This window comes from Ziziphus jujuba, chromosome 7 (genome assembly GCF_031755915.1).
Source record: "Ziziphus jujuba cultivar Dongzao chromosome 7, ASM3175591v1".
NCBI lineage: Eukaryota > Viridiplantae > Streptophyta > Magnoliopsida > Rosales > Rhamnaceae > Ziziphus > Ziziphus jujuba.
Window position 1 is genome coordinate 14,582,416 of NC_083385.1, and position 21,857 is coordinate 14,604,272.

The 21,857-nt window shown below is 31.8% G+C and overlaps 2 protein-coding genes across 4 annotated transcripts; both read right to left on the bottom strand.

Moving 5' to 3' along the window:
• Positions 1–34: 34 nt before the first annotated feature.
• Positions 35–7,839, bottom strand: LOC107424973 (kinesin-like protein KIN-8B). Of its 2 annotated transcripts, XM_048478471.2 has the most exons (16): positions 7,546–7,839; positions 7,373–7,446; positions 7,182–7,253; positions 6,926–7,042; positions 6,172–6,260; positions 5,227–5,371; positions 5,035–5,130; positions 4,470–4,561; positions 3,585–3,833; positions 3,365–3,515; positions 2,883–2,945; positions 2,564–2,800; positions 2,132–2,236; positions 1,934–2,047; positions 935–1,543; positions 35–586 (listed from the first exon to the last, which is right to left on the bottom strand). In XM_048478471.2, exons 2-16 carry the CDS (start codon positions 7,418–7,420, stop codon positions 347–349), a joined length of 2,427 nt encoding a protein of 808 aa, XP_048334428.2. In that variant the 5' UTR covers positions 7,421–7,446; positions 7,546–7,839; the 3' UTR covers positions 35–346. The 2 variants fall into 2 exon arrangements, with proteins under 2 accessions (XP_048334428.2, XP_048334427.2); XM_048478470.2 differs by having other exon boundaries at positions 7,373–7,839.
• Positions 7,840–12,319: 4,480 nt separating this feature from the next.
• Positions 12,320–20,208, bottom strand: LOC107425041 (probable sphingolipid transporter spinster homolog 2). Of its 2 annotated transcripts, XM_016034970.4 has the most exons (16): positions 19,906–20,203; positions 19,561–19,692; positions 19,177–19,278; positions 18,931–19,035; positions 18,774–18,849; positions 18,572–18,646; positions 17,608–17,710; positions 17,452–17,517; positions 16,754–16,805; positions 15,639–15,736; positions 15,275–15,351; positions 15,011–15,124; positions 13,867–13,986; positions 13,561–13,689; positions 13,359–13,437; positions 12,320–13,132 (listed from the first exon to the last, which is right to left on the bottom strand). In XM_016034970.4, the coding sequence occupies exons 1-16, from the start codon at positions 20,115–20,117 to the stop codon at positions 12,999–13,001; spliced, it is 1,674 nt and encodes a 557-aa protein (XP_015890456.2). In that variant the 5' UTR covers positions 20,118–20,203; the 3' UTR covers positions 12,320–12,998. The 2 variants fall into 2 exon arrangements, with proteins under 2 accessions (XP_015890456.2, XP_048335352.2); XM_048479395.2 differs by lacking the exon at positions 18,572–18,646 and having other exon boundaries at positions 19,906–20,208.
• Positions 20,209–21,857: the final 1,649 nt, after the last annotated feature.

The following is a 21,857-nucleotide window of genomic DNA, read 5'->3' on the forward strand; positions in this document are numbered from 1 at the left end:
ATATTCTTAGGTAGAGTAGAATAAAATAGAGGGGAAGTTGCACATATTCCATGGCTGTCAAATTTGGTATTGAAAGAGTGAATTTTATACATTCAAATTTCAAACCATTATATATACAGCATAAAGAACCAAGTTCCTTGTGTGGATGTGCCAAAAACTGTATCAATAACCCTGGCCATTCTATTTCCTCCCATCCAAAATCCCTTTCTTTCTCTCTCTTTGCAAAAAACCTAAAACAATTGAAATTCCCGAGAACATATACTACAACTACAAAACTATTTGAGGAATGTACATTCAATGAAGAGATATGAGAAAGAAAATGCAAGGAAACAGAAGACTATACAGACTATACAAAATTAGGGGTGTGACCATAATTTGATGGAGGAACGTGGGACAAATCTGGGGAGGATTCAGTATTTTGGAAAATATAACTTGAATTAAGCATGCTTGGACCTTGCTTTAATGGACTGCACCCAAACGAAAATGGTTTTTGCTCATCGTGTCTCGTTCTTCTATGTTGGCTGCTGCTCATTCCAATATGAGGATCCTTGAACGGAGGTTGACCCATGGTGTTATTCCATCCATCCTGTATGGAAAGTTTGTTCACAGATTAGAAAGAAAATTTATTACGGCAATTAAATTTAAAAATAGAAAAAATAAAAACTAAAAAGGTCTTTGGCACCCTGCAGATTCGCAAAAGACAATTTAGTGGTAAACTATTCAAACAAAGTGAAACTCATATCATTTTTGTATTAATAGAAACAAACAAGGATAATGAAAATGAGATAGTTAAAATGGGTATAGGACTCTAGTAGCCCCAAATTTAATGTCTCAATGATAGAAATTCTAGTTTAGCATAGTTCTAATATCTAAATGACAAATCAGATAATGGGGTAAAAAAATATAGTATAATTGCTTTAACGTGCATGCATACCATGTCCATCTGGTCAAAATCAGCACTTGGAGTTGACGCAGATATGCAGCTTTTACTATAAGGTGAAGACCAAGGTCTCATCTCTGGACAGGAGCTACGCAAATCTTGAGGAGATTTATCAGGAGAACCAAACCACAAATGGGGCCTGCCATCAACCCGGTATCCACTACTCCTTCTCATCCTGATATATGCTGATGGGGAGTGATAATGAGACACCAAGAAGTAGGAGCTATGATGCTCCTCTCTGCAAAAAGTACGAGCTGAATCCCAGTACCCCTTAGACAATGATCCTGATCCCATATCTTGGCAATGCTGGAAAATGCAAGATGATCTAGAATATAATTGTCCCATGTCAGGAAAGTATTCAAATTGGTCGTTTCTGCTAAAAGCTAACTCTGATGACTGCTTCTGTGCCGACTGCCCAAGCTGTTGTGTTATTGCCCAGTCTTCTATTGTTATTCCCTGCTTAGCTGCAAGGTCCAGTATATGTCTTTCATCAAGTCCTAGCCCCATAAGCACTTCCCACAAGTTTCTTACGGTTTCCCGTTGGTTATGAATGACTTGATCCCTCATTGCCATTTCAAACTGAAGCTCCATATTAGCCATTCCCTGTATTTTTGCAACACAACAATGTCAGGTTTTTAAAGCAACTTCATAGAACCACATCACTATGAGTTGAAATCTTTGACACCAACACCATGTGCAGCAGTTATTATTTCTTACTTTGACACTAACAAATATGTCTATGAAAAATTCCTGTAACTGATTACAATACAACACAAAGATCTATTTGATATCAAGACCAAATAATAATGTATTCTTGCTTGATGTCTAAAACTTCGAATATTGCACATTTAACCAAGCGAAACGAGGACCCCATTTATTTTGGTATGACGTTCCCTGTGACCCATTGTTAATATATATGGTTACCAGATTAAAAATCCAATAGTTGTAAGGATTCTCATGTAAGTGGATTGGGTGCCTATGGTAGTTACTCACCAAGAGTCTGTATTGACTAAGAATACGCAAGTAGGTTTTATTTCCATTATTACTTATGGCCTCCTCAATCATATCTTGGAGTTGGCAACGCTGCTTCTCATTAGCTGCAATTTCCTATAAAAGAAAAGTTGGTAACAAGATTGAAATTCATTAAGAGGTTGTGATCTTATGAGCCATATTGTAGTCCCAGGACAATACCTTCTGGTAGTTAATACCAGCTTCATCATTGTTGCGGATGTTATCTAAAATGACCTGCCGCCTTGCTCTCAAAGCCTCTACAACTGATCCATCTTTTTCAATAGCCTGAGACATAAGAAATTGCTCTCCATTTGTTAGTAATCATTCAAAAGTATCTTTCCTTGCCTGTAGTCATGAGATATCTTGAAGTAAAAGATCAAACTCTTCTCCCATCCCCAAAACTTTTCGGTTAAGGAAAAAAATAAAATAAAATAAAAAAAAATTGAACAAAGTATGATTAGATTCATCTGCACTCCATTTTTCTATTGAAGTTCAACCATACATCCCAGATATAGATAGATGAAGTTTAGGGTCAGAAAATGAGTAATTCGAATAAAACTTTCCAGAATACACAAAGTATGTCTAAAAAGTTGCATAAGCGGCTATATTAACCTGCTGTTTTGCAATAGCATCATCAAGATCTTGGAGTTCAGTGCGGTTATGAAGGTTTGTTTCCTCAAGTTCAAATAGTGCCTTCTGTAAGTTTATCCTTTCCTGAACATTTTCACTGGTTTCACTGCTCAAAATATTCAACCAAGATAACTCATCATCTGCAGCTTTCTCAGCTGGTTTGATGCTTAACTGTGATTCCTTTTCAGCCAGCTCTTTCTTCAATCTGCAAACCTCAATCTATATGCAAAACATGTTATGTTCCAACAAAGACAGAAATTCTACTTGAAATACTGCAAAGAAAACCAAGTCAACTGCTTACCTGAAGACTGTCAATCATTCTTTGGTAGTCTGACACATGGGTATCAATTGTGCCAATGTTTTTCTGTCCAAGAAATAAAACTATCCTCAAACATTATTTATTTGGTAATGATATAAATCTCGTCAGTGATCATATAGAAATGCAAAACATCAGAACATTTGAGTTAGAGTTGTGTTAACAAATCAAGCAAATACAGAAAAATTCCATAGGAAACATAAAATAGCAAAGATAGAAGGCATAATGCAGCATAGACAATAGAGTCAGTGGACAAAAACCCTATCAAGTTCCTATACAATGTAAGTGGGAGGCCAAACAATATACTTAACTACCATATCTTATTGGAAAACCACCAAATAATTTAATGATTTAACAGAAGATGATAATCAAACAAAAGCCATAACAGAATGATTCTGAATATAAGTTTTCTGCCATTCATCCAAATGGCTTAAAGCCATATTAAACCCACTCCTTAAGACTCTCACCTGGATGTGAGTCTTTATTTCCTTTGCTCGGTCAGCATATTTCAAGGTATTTACCGTATGATGATATTGACTGTCTGAAGGGGATATAGTAGCAACCATGACTGTTTGAGAATTACCGCTTAGACCATCTTTGAGTATACGGGTCAATTTGCTGCAAAAATTTTTAAATTAGCTAAGGCAATAGGAAGGGCTTTGGAATACGGTAATTATGATCAAATACCTGTTCCGGTAAGGAACATAAGCAAGACCCTTCTTCTGTTGTTTTCCCAGAGCATTTATGCAGTTTGCAAGAGCAAGAAGCGACCGGTTAATATTAGCTCCATCTCTCAACTTTTGGCCTCCACTATTTGCTTCTGAAGCTCGTTCACTGCCAGCAAGGTCCACAAGCGCAAGTTTCCCTTGCATGACTTGATTCCTATACTTGTTCCTCTGTTTCCTTTTAACAGTTATCTCCAAAACAGCATGTGACCTGGTTTTATAAAAAATGGATCACATATTTGTCAACTTAAAATAGAGGCCTTTACTTTATGTTGTAGGGGCCTTGCTGCTGGTGGTGATGACACTAGTAAAAGTTGTAGTTCAGAAGATGTAGTGCACCTAATATTTGTATCTTATCTATGACACATCAGAACCTAGTGTCCTAAAAAAATATATATAAAAAAAAGGAAAGAAAAACCAACAACAACAACCCAACATGACTAGTGATCAAAAATTTAATCGTAATAAATGCATACCTTATCCAAATACATCAATAATGGAATGTTCTATTACTATTTGATGATTTATCACTGGTCGATGATAGGAATATCAAATTCATAGTTGTAAGATATCATTTGCCAGTAAAATTACTACCCAAATACGAGGGACTGCATACAACATATTGAACATGTGCAACTTTACATGATTTTTTGACCTGAATGTCGCAGCCTTACATGATTTTTTGACCTGAACGTTACAGCCACAGGCATTTAGTTTCAAACTAATTGCACACATGGTGGGTATGGAAAATTAATTATAGGTGAAAATGTTTCCAGAAGCATAAGATTATTGAAAGCAGCCAAATAAACAGTATCTTTAAAAACATGTAGTAAGACTGAGAACAAACCGAGAGGATGTTGCATTAGCCTCTGTGCTTTCAGTTTTCCGCCGACTATTCCCCAAGTTTAGTAGTTCAAGAATCCTATCAGCTGAGTGAACCTGAGTTGTGCAATTCATGAAAGACAATTGAGCCTTACATGCATAACAAAACCAACTAACCAAACTTTTACATGTTGATTACACCAGTTGGCAAATAAACATATATAGAATTCATGAACACTAGAAAAACATCTTTTTTTTTTCTTTTTTTTCCAATAAGAATCGCAAGTTCAGTTCTGTAACAATCTTGCTCTGGTCCAACGTTCAAATAATATTGGATTCTATGTTAATACTTGACCAGTCACACAAACATTTATTACATTGATAATTGTTGGCTAGACTTTTAAACCCACTTGAGTATTACACAATTAAGAAAACATCAGTATTGCTCAAAGGGCTAACAAGCTATCAACAGATAATCATAGTTGAACAGCATATTTGTTGGCATTTTGCATGCCGAGGAAGAATCTGATGAATACATTCAAAGTTCACAGTGCCAGCTAATGGGGAAAAAAAAAAAAAAAAGGTCTGACCTTGATGCATCTCAGACCAGCCACAATTATTCCTTGCTCCGGATCCTCTCTGAGTTCCAAATGGCCTGATGCCTTTTCAAGTAAATCATAGATAACCTGTATTTATTAAAAGCAATTATTAGAAAATTTCCATAGCAAAGAATATAAGCATTGTTAATATATTAATTTTCTTAATTAAAAAAGACACCACACCTCATTATAGACTTCAAGATAGGAACAAGCAACTTCAAACTCATCAGAGCTTTTGTCTTTTTTTATTAGGTTGAAAATTGTATGCAAACTAAGAACCATGAGTCCAGGATCATTTTGGGTCCCAACCATTGTGTATGTTTTACCACTGCAAATGCACAGTAAAAAGCATAAGATGATCATGGATGAAACCAATGGGGAATCAGAATGCATAGTGACTGTAAGAATTAAGTTCTTAAACATTATTCGCACTCGCAAGACATTAAACTCATTATTCACTCAATTTTCATGAATTAGTCAAATTTGTGAAATGTCACTGAGTACAGGGAAAATATATTGAGAGGTCTACCAAAATTTTAATCCTTTCCCAAAAATTGACGTGACAACTGACAATATCAAACTTCAAAAATAAGCAATATGCTCATGAAAGAAGAAGAAATAGTATGCCTACCACAATGAAATTATCCAACACTTAAAAGTACAATACCAAGACAATAACTTTTTCTACACACTTTCAAATTTTTCTGTTTTGATGACTTATAGCCCACTAAGGTTCACAAATTTTGTATAAATTAGTTACAGTCTGAAGGCAGCCATGGATTTAGTCCAAAAGTAATATTCAAAATCAAAGTTTTATGGATTAACTGATTGTGTATGATACGACCCACAAAGAAAAAGTTCCAGTTTACAGACCCCACAAGAAAGCAGTTTAGAAAGACACTTGTCACATAATGCAAGAGTCCCAAACAAAGTCGAAAACTTTTAAAATTAAAAATCCTTAATCAACATCATCAGTAAAATGTAAGGATGGAAGCAGGAAAAATATTGGAAAAATATGGACTGAGATAAATGCAAATTGCCTTTAGTGAGTAGCATAGCAAGAAATCAAGCTCAACATATTTAAGGGTAAAGAATAAAATCAAATACAACAATATATCTATTTAGTACCTTCCAGTTGAACCATATGCAAAAACTGTTGCATTGAGACCCTGAACAACCCCAGTGATTACAGAAGAGATGCTTTCCTTATAAACATCCTGGATGTATAAAGCATAATTAGACAAATAACCAATAATACAAGTGTCCTTAAAATGGAAACCATATCTTTCTAGTCTTTTAGGCCACACAGATTATAAAAGCAACTCGAATAAGCGAACGCTACATTTAAACTGGTACTCAATACGTGTATGCAATGTTTCTATCTAAATATCACATACAAAGCAACCACAACTTTTCAACTGCAAATCAGGTGGCTTGCGGTCATTCTAGGTAATAGAAAGAACAAAGGAAAAACAATTATCACTTAGAGCCTTGCATAACCGAAAACCCCATAAAAGTCCAAGATCCCTGACCTCATCTTAGTTTCATAAAAAGTCAAAAACTAGCATCTTATATACCAATGCCGGTAGTCAGAAGGCTACCAATGGAAGTCACCAGAAGCAAAATACATCCTAGAATGATTCTCAAGCTAGGGAGCTAGAAGCTTATGCGAGCAGAGAATCCAGTCCTTTCACTGAATCAGTTGCCTCAACCGTATCTTAAAATGGCGTTTTCTTTCCATTGAGTACATGCTATTCAATACAAATAACCAAAATACCGAACATAAGGAAACTTAAAATACATTTACGAAAAGAAACAAACTTTTTTCCTTTTCTTGAAAAAATTTAGATTAATTGCCAGTAAGATGACGAAAATGTAATACCAAATTCGTACGATCAGGACCAAAAGCATGATCAAAACAATATGTCTTGGCCTTGGTTCGATTTTGCAAGCGTTCAAGGTAGTCCTTTGATAAGTCAGGATCTAATACAAGTACCTCCTACGCAATCCAAAATTCTTGACTTAGTATATCAAAAATTCCAAAAATTTTAAATTAAAAAAAATAATTAAAAAAATAAAAAAATAAAACAAACAAACAAACTAATATCAAATACAAAATTCGAAAAGCACCACAAAACCTTATTGTCAATCACTCGGACAATGTCTCGGCCACGTTCTCTTTCAAACAACGGCCTGCATTTCACAGCAACCTGTAGCAAAAATGTGACACTGAGCAAAGCTATAACATGTGCTGGAAAAATACTGCATTACGAAAACTTCACAATTTGCATAAAATAAAAATTAACCAAAAAACAAAAAATAAACTAACCGTGAGAGTTGTAGCTTTCTTCGCAGCAGGAACTTTAATGCTCGGCATGTTGATATTCTACATCGATTTCTTAGCTACAGAGAAGTTTTTTTTTTTTTTTTTTTAAGCTAAAATTTGATGAAAATTTTCAAACAGTTCGAATGCGTTATTTTATTTTATTTTATTTTATTTACCTTTTGTATATTCCGCACCTCACATTGCTACGCAGAGATATCAAAACCTCAAAAAAAAAAAAAAAAAGATTTTGTTTTTATTATTTTCTTTCTGTTTTCACGAAAGAATTACAACCAAACAAACAAGAAGATGCAAATTTTCATTCCAAAACGCCCGCATGGAGAGAGAAAGAGAGAAACGGACACTTCATTTCAGTTTTCCAAGAAACATAAAAGAGAGGGTGTCGTTTTTAGGTAGAAAATCAAGAACCTCGAGAAAATGTGTGAGAAAGTTAAGAGCGCGTTTAATAAAAACAGCCAAACAAAAATTTAATAAAAATGAATAAAAATTTTATAATATATGAAAGAGAGAAATAAATCTGAAACCTGAGTTGGCGAAGACGGAAGAGATTCCGTGCTACGCGGTGTAAGGTACAAATCGTAGGAATGCAATTCAAACCGTCCAATTAAATATCGTTGGATTATAATCACATAGCTTTTGGAAGATCCTGACCGTTGATTTTTTTATTTTATTTTTGTCTTTAGGTAGAGAAGAGACAAGAATAGGATTTTTGGATTTCAGAGGGGACCGACGTAGAAGGGAACGTCAAGTTGGGTGTGCAAACTACAAAAAGAGATTGAAAGCGAACTGGCGTTTAATGATACTCTTTTTTATATCATAAAGAGGGGCAAAAAATAAAAAATTTGAGTATTTTTTTTTTTAAATATACTAAATTGTTTTAACAGGTAATAAAAATAAATATAAAAACATTAAATTATGATCACGTAATCTAATACCTGTCATATTTTATTATGATTCAAACATGTAACCTTGTAATTTAATATTAAAGTCTATTATTATTTCTCATATTATTTTAATATTTTTTATTATATTATTTGTTATCTAAGATTTTGTTGTTTGTTCTCTTTTTTTGGGTTGCTTTACTTCCAAAATAGGATACCTTATTTATTGTCTCATTGAAATCAAAATTTTTATAAAATAAAAATAAATAAGAATAATTTGTCTTTGCTTTCCTTGTTATGATATATAATTTTTTTTTATGTTTTTTTAGTATTAGAATCAAATCCTCAAGCAGTAAAATTCTTGATACAAAACAAATAAGACACTAGTCTCATAACAAAGTTACTTTTTAAAACAAAATAATAATTCTAAATTTGAATTTCCATTTAATATATATATATATGTATCTATATTTTATTTTTGTAGGGAAAAAAAAAAAAAAGTGTGATATAAATTGCATGACTACTGACAGCCACGTTTAGTGTCCTGGGATGAGAGACCGCAAAACGCTGCCAATATGAATATAAATCCACAACATTTCATACTAACAGATACATCTTTGATGATGATGTGCCCCAATGCCAACGATTCGTTAGGAGTGGGCTCCATGCCAAGGGCACCCACCCCAAATTGTTATTTTGTTAAATATATTAATGAGTTTTTTCTCTTTTTTTTTTTTTTAGATGTCCATTATTATTATTATTATTTATGTCTCATAAATGACTAAAGAAAAGCAGAGAATACAGTAATTGAATGGAAGAAATGCTTGAAAGCTGGCCTTGCTGTGGCTGATATGAAGTCTCAATTTTGCTTTTTGTTTTTGTTTTTACGTTTTGTCATTTTCTGAATTTATTGTGCCGTGTCTTATACATGGCTTCTTTTTTTTTTTCTTTTTTTTTTTGGTCTTATACATAGCAGTTACAAAAATAATAATAATAATAAAACATGACTCAGAAATTACAGTCAAAATCTGAGTTAGTAAACTATAATCATTATTGGTTTTGCAAGAATGATTTCCAATTCAAATTTATATGACCCAACATAAAAAAGAAAGTTATAATTTTTGATTTTTTTTGTAAATGAAAAGAAAGCTATAATTTTATTTTTTTTGGTCAATAAAAGAAAGCTATAATTGTCTCTTGTATTGTTTGGTGATTGGTATTTTATAATCCTCTATGATAGAAAGTTATGTCTAATTTGAACATTTTAGCCTTCACTACTTAAATTAGACAACATTTTACTTCAAGTTTTTTTTATTTGTTTTGGTCGAGAACATTTTTCTTTAAATTGGTAATGCAAAAAAATGCTGCTACTTTTTTTATTTTTTTTTATTTTATTAATGTGGGAGATAGAAAGAAACAACAGATGGATCTGTTTGTGACAACTGACCAACTAATGTTGTTTGTTGTACCCTGTTAAAGCCCAGAACGTGAACTTTTTTTAAAAGTAGATTTGAAATTGCAATTGCCAAGCATTAATTAAAGTTGCTCCTTCATTTTTACTTTTTCGTGGATTTAGCACAAAAATGGAGATATCAACCACACAAAAACAAAAAACAAAAAAAAAATACAAAAAAAAAAATTGTAAATTTACTTTTCTTTTATATAAATTTGACACACTAATTGTCTTCTTCTTTTCTTCTTTTTTGTACGTCCACAAAGGACTAGTGAACCCTAGGTTATGTAAGAATGATGATATTATACTAGAATTAGTGGAGTACATAGTAAATTTGAATTAAGGTGAGAAGGGAATAATTAACTTTTTGAAAAAAGATTATTATTATTATTATTATTGGTTCATCACTAGAGTACCAACCCTAATAATGTTTGCTTCACTTTCACTACTATAAAGTTGTGGTTAAAATATGGTTTTGATCAATTATACATGAAAAGCAAATTATTGTAACACTAGGAAACTAAGATGCGATGCTTAAGAATTTTTTTTTTTTTTTTTTAAAACTTGTTTAATTTTTTATGATGCCGCAATTGAAGCCATAATGAACTCTTGTAACTTGTTAATTAGTTTAAATCAGGCATCTTTCAAAAGGTTACCTTTAAATTATGGTAATGCAAGACTCAAGAAAACACCAAAAATTAACTTTAAATCATGTAGTAATTACTTTTATTACTAAGGGCTAAAGTTCAGAATTTTCTTCATCTTCATCTTCTTCTTCTACTTCTATTTTTTCTTTTTATTATTATTATTTTTATTTTGGAGTTGAGGATTCAAACTCTTAACCTTTACTTGAGAAGAACACAAAGAAAAAAAAAACTGCTTTTCCACATATATTTTAAAGGTGGATGAGATTTTGTTTATTTGTCTCGAATTCAATTTTTTTCCCCTTGACAAGTGATGCTTTAACTGCTTCGTGATTTTTTTTGTTTTTTCCCAAGAGAATTATGTGAAAAATTAAGAATAACAATGGTGTCAAATTCATGTATAAAATTTTGAATACTCCCATTACTTGTTATCAAATTAGTAAGGCTCTTAGATACAAAAACGGGTGTTATCTAATGCAAACCAATCAAATAGTATCTCACCGCTTTACATCTATAGATTTTGGTAAAACAAATTTATTTGTCATGGAAAAGATTAAAATCATAATTTGATTTGAAATATTGCTGACTTTGATTCTAAACGGCTTCTATGAAATATCAAAGAAAGAATTTCCAAATCTCATTATCATTAGGCCAAATCCAACTATCTACACCAACTTCCACCAATCACGACCCAACCACCACTAAAGATCTTCTGCTTTCTTACTTTTTACAAGTTATAGGTAGAATTTAACCAAGCTTATCGAAACTTTTGCAACAAAAACAAATTATTAGAATCAACATACTCTGGTTCCCAGCTTGCAGAATTTTAACCAAGCTTATCGAAACTTTTGCAACAAAAACAAATTAATAGAATCAGCATACTCTGGTTCTCAGCCAGCATCAGTATCTCTTTGTTGTTCAGCAATAAAATAGTGAGAATGCCCAGCCATAGAACTGGTAACTTTGTTCTCAAAAGAAACAGTAAAAAATAGTGTCATTAACTTTTTTTTTTGGTAAAATGGAGTTATTATGCTTGCTCTTTCATGCATATAGGTATAGTTTAGTACGATTTTTGAAAAGCCTGTTTCTAATTTTTGAAGCCTAAAAAACAGGTCCTTTTCTTCAAGAACCAAAAAACAAAGCAGTTCCTAGATTTGGATAATTTTACTGACAGATTTTGACCTTAAGAATTGTCAGTGGTGGCCAATATGTGTAATTTTTAATATAAAATTCTCCACATAAAAATAATGGGAGTTATTTAAATTTTAATATTTTATAACACATGAGCAGCTATCATCAGCACTTTAAAGCCCTTTAATTAGAACTCTTTTATTTATTTATTTATTTTTTTTCAACTATTACTTTCGTTTCACTTTCATTATTTTGTTTGAACAATATTTCTTCTTTTTTTGTGAAAGTAAATAAGAATAATGTTACATGTACCAATTAATTTATCAAATTATAAACTAAGTATACATTTTAACTTATCAACATATTAATATAATTGAAATACGGATAAATCAACTCTTAAAAATATAAATATAATTAAATATAAACCAATTAAATAATAATATATATATATATATTTAGTAAGCTACTAGAATTAAATTTGTCCCAAAGAAGCTTCATTCTCTCGAAATGAATTCATAACCTTTTGATGAAACGAGTTGTCGAGCTACAGTTTTCCTGTTATTGATGCCACATGGAATTTAGAATTAGGAAAAAAGAAGCATATTTTGTTCTTATTGAAATCGATTTAGTTGCTTAATACTATGGATGTTATTTCATACCAAAGCCTCCTTCGTTATACGTACTGTATGATCTTTTTTTCCAGGGAAAGTGTGGTTTTGACTCGCAGACATTATAAGCAGATCAGTGTTCAATAGCGAGAAATTTTAACAGAAATTTGTTCATTTTATGCGCTACAAATTTCATGTAGAAAAAACATCTAACATTATGTGAGAATTTCTGTGCAATTTTATAATAAGATTCAAGATAACATTACATATTTACATGATCTTTGATTACTGTACACTGCAGAAAAAACTAATGTTAACATTAACACACATACAATTGTTACCTATGAAGAACAAGGACCAGCGGGTAAAGCATGGTAGCTATGCAGCTCGTCGTGGGGGAAATATTGCAGCTTGTTCTTTGATTGATTATAAGGTGGAAATATGTTCGCTATTGCATGATTTCCTTGCAAGCAAATCTGACAAAGCTGCCAGTAAAAGTCAGCAATTTGAGCAAATTTAAGCGGCCCTTCCCTTCCCAAAATAGTTCTTTTACAAAGGGTTACACTTGAAAAGAATGATGTGTAACCAGAAGAATCTAGCTAGAGATTTAGGAGGACTTTTTATCGTTAAATCGCTTGAGAAATTCTAGGCTTTAAATAACTTATTTACAAAGGAAGCTGCTTAAATGAGATCAAATTGCTGTCCAATTCTTGCATATCAAGGCGGTTGTCCTGAGAAGCTAAAGAAAGCCCATGTACATGTATTTTCCACCTTTAAAGATCAGTCAAAGAACATGCAAACAGATTATTTATGCTTTGCTTCCATGTAAGATATTTGAAAGCATATTCTAAATGCAATGAAGTCATGCTGGAATTAAAACATATCATGGGGAACTTATGATTCTCCAGAGTCAACTGGACCAGCATTTCTGTTCTCTTCGAGCAAAGGCTCTAGGCTGCCTCTCGTATTTGCAGCGACTTGATTTTCAAAATCTTCATTAAACCTATCCACACTGTTTAGGAAGATACCTATCAAAGCATGGAATAAACAAACGATACCAGCTCAGCAACAAAAACAAAGAACTCCAGTTCTGCATTAAATAGTTAAAGTGGGGATAATGCACAAAGACACAATGCACACATGCATTCCAAGTCCAAGTTTGAATTCCCAGATTTTATTCCACAAGTATTCCAACTATGGATTCACTAGTGTAGCTTTTACCATGTTGGTTATTTATAACTATCTGCTACTCACCTATGAACCATATTCCAGCAGCAACAAACAGAACAGCTGTCAGAATTAGGGATGTCACCCTCCAGTTGTTAATATTATCCTGTGTTAAAAAGCAAAATCTCACTCAAATCAAACGGTGAAACTGTTAAAAATAATGCTAAGATGGTAAACCAGCCATACTTTTTAAGCATGAAGGTACGACAATGAAACTGTGAAAGCAAACCTGGATGAGCCCAACAAGAGGGGAGGAAGGAACATCACCAAATATGTGAATTGAAACAGTAGAGATAGCCATAGATAGTGGCCTCAGACTTGGTTTAACACAATGGAGACACACATAATTAACAGGAGCCTGCAAAGGCATTATAATATGCCAGTGAATAAAAGTTCATATTATAGACAGCGATTTGATTCTTTTCTTTTCCATATATAAAGGGTTGGGGTATACAGTTAAGCATGGACACCCATAATAACATAAAGTAAGGATGAAACATTCAAATTTTCAAACCATCTGATGCAATTTAGATACCTGTGTTGCAAAAACTAGTATCTCACCCACTGAGAAAAGAGCTATAAAACCATACAAGCTCTTGAAACAGAAGGAACTGAAGCAAAATATTGCACCTAGAAAAGTCGCTCCAGAAAGAAGCTGAAGAAATAGCAGAATATTTTAAATTAGTATACAACTGGATGTCAGCCAAATAAAAGTATTGCACTTGAATGGCACAAATGCAACCTTTATTACAGAAGAAAGCATATGGAAATGATTTTTTGTATCCAATAAACAAATAACAAGGTACAATGAAAATTGCATAAACTTGTACCATTAAATATAAAATTATAAAATAGTAAAACTTCAAGTAACAATTATTGAACAGAAATCTAAAAATATTACATAAGCAGACAAAAATAAACAATAAGAAATAAAAGAATAGAAAATGACAGGACAGAAGCCTCAAAAATACCTGACTCAAAGAAAATCAGAGCAACACTTACATAATCTGAAAGTTTAACTAAAATTCATCTACCCCGCACTTTTCTTCATTAAGTCCAACTACCCTCACAAAAAATTATTGATCAGTTAAAAAATAAAATTTATATCAGGGGAAAAATGGTATTACTAACATGATTTAGAGTAGAAAGAAAACATCTACTAGCTCTTCTAATCAAGTGTTGTCTTTTCCCCTTGATAAGCATAATCAGGGGAGGGGATTGCAAAAGTGGCAAAACTGTGTCTAGCTTTAACTTATCATTCAAAATACAAAAAAAGTGAAATACAAAAATTTTTGCGACATCTTACTATAAAAATGCAATTTCCAATGAAAATTTAGAAATATAGACAGGCGCAATACAAAACCTTGCCTCACAGGGAAACAGGAAAACATGCATCTTTGTGTACATTACTAAAAATGGAAGAGGGAAAAAAATTAAAAATTAATAAAATTAAAATTAAACTGAGATTTAAATTATAATATGCCAACTAATCACTCTGAACTGGTAATATTAATCCATATGCAATGTAAATAAAATTCTTAATGAATGTAGATAATCAGCAGCTCATTGAATTAGAAGCAATAAGCATGTGAACTTTAATCTCCCATTGAAAATAAAATACCTGGTAAAAGATGGCAGAGGCATTCTTGAACCAGTTTCCTAAACATAAAATGACTTACCTTAAATGCGTTAGAAATTGTTGCCGTCATGCTATCAAGGATGAATCCTCCTGACAATGTCCCCAAAATTCCACAAACAACTGTAATCCCTCCAAACAACAAATCCGCATTATTCTGTCAAAAGTGATTCAAAATATCACCAGTATTACCAAGTCAAAATTTTAGTATCTAGAAAGAAATAATAAGGACCCATAATTAAGAAACCAAAAACTTTTATTTGAAAGATTAAGTGAATATAAAAATAAAAGAAGGAATCATCTGTACCATATGATAAATATTATAACCAGCCTTTGGTCCCCAATATGAGTAGGCACCAATAACAAAGTTGTATGATACATAACCTGCCAATCAATTAAATGTGAAGAAAAGTTCAAATAAAATCTAAATTTGCAACATAATTAGAAACTTCTCCAATGAAACAAAACAATATGATTAGTAAACAGGTACTTTTTACACTTCTGCATCAAAATAAAAATTCAAACACATGAATGCATGGAGACAGACAAGCAAATTAAAAACATGATGAACATCAATGAAATGTTAAACTTTTACAATTAAAAATATTCTAAATCATTATTCAAATACTGATATGTAAACCTGTGCAAGAAAAATGAATTTGACCTGATACCTAAAACGTTGACAGCATAAACTTTATCAACCAAGAGCACTTTCATGTCTTTTGAAAATCTTGTGAACAGGTTCGACAATTTGGATACAGAACTCGGCCTGAAATTTGAAGTGAACCCAAAAAACAAAAAACAAAAAAAAAAAGAAAAAAAAGGAGAATAATTAGTTATGGAGGTCTAACCTGATCCTGATTAAATCTATTTGGTTAACGTTATTAAAAGCTCAGTTTAGCTGCTAGGTAAAAAGGAACCTCTCCCTTATCCCTCCTGTCAAGCATTCCCAGATCTGTAACGGGTAATGATGTCTGAATGACAAAAATGGTACTTGATGGTAGTTGCTCAAAGCTTGTCTTAGGGAATCTTATTCAGGGTTTGAGATGCTCTAAAATAGAGTGGCTTAATGAATCAAGGCTAGAACTTAAAGCAACAAGAGGAAATAAATAAAACAGGTTGAAGGGTTTTACTTGTTAAAACAAACAACTAAATTAAGTGGCAATCAAAAATCTTTTCAATTGGTGGCATCTGAAGCAGCTCCTTAATTAATCATGGAACATACACATGGGAGCCAGCCAATAGCCTTTTGGATATTTTTCACTCAAAAGTTTTGATTTATATGTTCTCTTATTGAAACAGAACAGTTCAGGAACTAATTCCAGAATTTAAAAACAAACGACTAAATTAAATGGCAATAAAAAAAAAAAAAATCTTCTTTCCATTGGTGGCATCTGTAGTGTCTCCTTAATTAATCTTGTAACTTACACACAGGAGCCAATATCCTTTGGGATATTTTTCATTTAGAAGTTTTGAATTATATGTTCTCTTATTGAAGCAGAACAATCTGATAGCTACTTCCAGAATTTAAAAAAAAAAAAAAAAAAAAAAAAGAAAAAAACTAATTTCTTGCTTGAAGTCTTTGACAATTTAGAACTCTCTCTCTAGTTGTTGGAGGCAAGTTTATAGATATTTGGTGGCCTTCTCTTATAGTTACTCTTAATTTGAAATTCTCCCTCCACGTGCATATTTTAGCAGTTCTCTTAATTAGCAAGAACAAGAAACGTGCAGCAATATATGTAAGAAAAAAAATGCATGGAAAAACATGGATGAGGTAGCTACTAACCTGGAGCCCTTGTCTGAAGCAACAAGAACATGATCATCTATGTTTGATACCTCTGGATCAGCAATTGTAGACTAATGAGTACTTAGAAAGGAACTTTAAAAACATAATACCAACAAAATGATAAGGTTAGCGATAGAAAGTGGTGAGATGGTTACAAAAGAAAAAAAAAAAGAAAAAAAAAAAAAAAAAAAAACAACAACAACAACAACAAGAAGCAAAGAATGTCATCACAAAAATTTAACCAACCAATTTCAACATCCAAAAATCACATTTCACAGCCTCTAAAAGAGAATAACATCAATATCAGTGTCCATATAACTTCAGAACTTTGTCTTGAGCAAAGTTTTAAGTTAATCCAATTGTATTTAGATAGCAAGAAACTTTATTAAAGTTTCAGATATTGACACCACATGTTTTCCCATACAACATGCAAGGCACTCCATAAGACGCTTTCTAACATTTGCAATTTTCACCATCAATAGGCTTTCAGATGGTCATCTTTTTTTCCATTCCAAAATTCATGAAGTAGCTAATTTTTGAAAATAGAAAATAACCAAAACATGGCTTTTGAGAATCCGGTGTCCCATTGATTTTCTTTACTAACATAATTCCACATTTTGAATATCAACAGCTACACTGCAAATAAAAATTACAATAATAATAGGTGATGGAAAAAAATAAAAACAAGAATACAGTACCTTCCACCATAGGACCAGCTGTTTCAATGACTGTCAATGCTTTATCTGAATCGCCAGAAGTTAAACCTAAGGTTTCAAGTTAAAAACAGGTTAAAAAGAACCTAAAAGAATTATGACAATTTCTCAAACATAAATGATGCATCTCAAACAACATACCTTTCAACTGCAAAGGTTTCATCACAAATCCCAAGATAGCAAATGGAAGCATACAAAATGCCTCTCCCCAGAATGCATACCTCCAATTCAAATAATTTCCAACCTAGAAATTGAGAAAGATATAGGTTATTCTATATCCTGACAAAAATGAAAACATTATGAAGGAACACCATCAAATCAGCCAAATTAAAAATACAGAATCAATAACTATAAAAGTCTACAACAACTAGACATGCATAAAGAACAGCATACGCTGTAGCTTCTCAATCCTTGTACTCGACGGTTCATGAAAACCAATGCTATTTGTAACAATTTCCTGATGAAACTCCCTGTTCAGAATTTAGAATTACTAAAATTAAAATTGAAACATACAACATCTATTTTAGAAACTACTTCTTCATATACTCATTTCCATCAAGTATGTTTTGAGTTGCGTCTACAGGATGCAATGGGCTACATGATTTACTTAAACCAATAAGCCTATAAAGTAACGAAGCTCTTCCAAATTTTTTAAGGAAGGGCTTCAGTTGGTACTACATGATGCTGTAAATGCGATCTAACAAATAACCTCAGCTGAGGGATATCTACAACAAATAACATGATAGCTACTTCAGGAAAGGAAAAGTGCAATTTGATGAGCAGCGGGTTAAAAAAGCAGGTAAAATTAAATCACAGTGCCTACGAGGAACCACCCAAGTGTATTTTTCTTTCTCATTACATTTGTTGAGTGGATTAAACAGAATAAGAGCAAAATGAGGCATCAGCAGATGGTAGGTGTACATAAAGCCAGCTCAATCATCACACCCACTACAGTAGTGGTGCCATGGATTACTAGCAATGTCTACCATCATGTGAAACATTTTACCTAGCAGATTAACCAGGACAAGTAAAGCTGAGATGCAATTTCAACCAAAAAAGATCATACTTGAGATGCTGAAGGTAGAAACCAGATATTTGGACTTACCAGTCCACCATAAACATAGCCCAATGCAACTCCAGAAGGTATGCACATGTAAAACATTGCAAGCCATGCAGTTTTCTGGACAAATGACAAAAGATGTGTTTGATAAATTCTTGAGATAACCACAGAAAAATGTAGCAAGTTACTAAATTTATACAACTAGACATTGAAATATGGTTATGATATCATGGGGAACAAATCAAACCTGTTCAACAGGAGCATTGTCATCGATAAATGGAGCTGCAAGACTTATGAAAGATGCCTCACCAACGCCAACCAGCCTACATGACATCACCCATATTGTAACTCAAAATGTTGATGGAATTAAAAGCAAATAGAATGACCAATGTTGTTATACTTACATGCGACAAAATGTAATAGACCAAAAATTGAATGAGATACCACATCCAGCTGTAGCAAATGTCCAAACAGATAATCCAACCCCAATAAGTCTAAAAGGATTGTGGCTGCAATTTTTAACAAGATATACATTCGTCAACTAAACCAAGTAATGGACAAGCTGAAAATATGCTGATAACCTTGTTGAAAATATAAGTGTAAACCAAGTACAAAGGAAATATACAAGAGAAACTACTTCTAGATTTCACCTCTTCGCCAATGATGCAAATATTGGTGAAGCCACAAGAAGTCCAACCATAAATGCAGAAGATAGAACACCATCTTGAAAATTGTTCAAGTTAAAATCTCCCCTACAAAAAGAAATGATAACCTCAGCCAATTATAGCAAATTAACCATACGGAAAGGAACGTCATACCGAGTCATGCATGCCACTAGCTAAGGTTTCTGGTATCATATCAGAAACATGCTCTAAAATGTACTAAAATGCAAAAGATTGATGTGCTCGTAGACTTTTCCATTTTCTAGTAGTTAACTACCAAAGTGTGGACAAGTCCTTCGGATTAATTCACGACAATATAGAAATCAGATTAAAGGCAGATTATGTGTTCAAATGAGCTTAAAACAATCTTACTGGATTCCGCTACCGGAAGTACAAATTCCACTCTCTGTGCAAGTCCCAAGGCTACCATTTACACCATTGCTAGCTATTGCTCCCCGATCCACATAATTCAATAAGTTAATCACACAGAAGATCAAGAGCAACCTGAAAAAAAATTGAGCACACGGAGGATCAAAATTGAGCATCATAATCACATCGAAAAAAGAGCTTGCTTTTCATGAAAAATAACGAATAGCAAGAGCATAAGATTCTAATCCAAAATTAACAACAATCGATCGAAGAAGAAACCCTAGAACAAAAAATATAGCAAATAACATTTGACGAAAATTTGTTGGGTGAGAGAAACAAGTGTGGTACCTTTTGGGCGTGAACCATGATGGATTTGGAGGTGAGGCCTTGAGCGAGACTACAGCCATTGGAGCCGAGTGTTCGATCGGAATCTGCCTCCTCAGCTGGGCTTTGGAGGTGGTGGTTGTTGTTGTTGTTGTTATTGCTGTTCTGTGTTTACGTATAGCCGAAGCTCCTTCCGTTATTTTGGATACGAATATTCTTCCAACTCCCAACTCCATCAATACTTCCGTACCGTCTCTCTTAATATCTTAATATCTTAATATGATTGTTTTATTCTGTTTTCATTTTATGATTCCGCTTTTCCCATAATCTTAATATCTTAATCTGTTTTCATTTTATTTTTCTTCTCTTTACAGAACAATAAAAACTAGAATTAACAAAAGGTGCAATGCTGGATGCAATGTGCTGTTTGTTAACTCTTTTAATTTTTAGTGTTTTATTTGTGGTTTATTTTTTCAAATCAGGTGTATTTTTATTTACTTTAATTATTTATTTTTGTAAATTATTGTTAATTAGTGATAGTTGAATCTTTACACATATCAATTGATTATAAGTGTAAAAAAGAAAAACATAATTTTAAATTGTTTTTAATTTTATATTTTTGATTTTGTTCTTTATAATTTATAAATTATAATTGATAAAATCATATTAAAATAAATAAACCACATAGAAATTTAAAAAATAAAAAACAAAAAACACATGTACTTCAGTTTTACAACGATGCTCTTCTTATAAAATCAAAATTTACAATTGAAACATCTTTTCATAGATAAATTTATACTGACAACTAGTTCAAGTTTACAATTTTTGTTATCATCCAATTGCATGAAAACATCACTGCACTAGCATATATATTAGTTGTTCTGACCTATTTGTTTTATGAGTAAATAACCATATCCCGGCAACATCTCAATCCTAACGCCTCTCTCTCATATTTAATAATAGCATATCTAATAATATATATTTCCTTCATATTTTACAATAACAGATTTTATAATGAAATTTAATTAAAATGGTAATCCTCATGAAGTATTAATGGATATTAAGTGCCAAAATGGCTGAAGAATGCAAAATCATGAAAAATACACTTACATTTTTAATATATAAATATAACTAAAGTAAAAATAATATATTAATATAACTTATATAAAAATAATAAGTCTTTTGAAAAATAGATATAATTAAATATTTACCAGTTATAATTACTCTAACAACAAAAATAATTAAAAAGTTAACATGGTGTTGATGTCAATGATGTTGACTATTCAGTGATGTCATGACCCACTGTACTATTTCTTTGGGTGTTATGAAATTGCTCTTAAGGATTTTGATTAATTTTCAGCTCTAAGTACTATTTTATATATTTCTATATGAGAAAATATTATTTATGTTTTTTCTTTTTCTGAAAGTTATATTTAATTTTTTAATATCAAAGTTAACAATAATATTATAGTTATTAATATATATATATATATATATATATATATTTATTTAAAAACAGGGAAAAGTATTCAGTCAAAAATTAGGTAAATAAATGGGGTAGATTGGACATATATGTATATAGTATGTTATAAATTAAAAATATAACATAAAAAGTAATAAATGTATATTAAAATAAATTTTTTTAATATATATATATATATATATAATCATTCTATTATTAGGATATTCTAATGAACTTATCATGCACATTTTAACATATCCTTTAGAAGTTGTAAAAATACGCATAAATAAACATAATAATTTCATCAAAATATTATCATACTAAAATTGTATTTATATATATATATATATATATATATTTTATAATAAAGATATATTTGTTGGTAAGATGACAGTAGTGTACATTAAAAAAATCAAAAATAGCAATTAATTAAACAATAAAATAAAAATAAATAAAAGAAGTCTTTTTATATTAGTTTTTTATGTTGTCCTAAAAGAAAAAAAAATTGAAAATA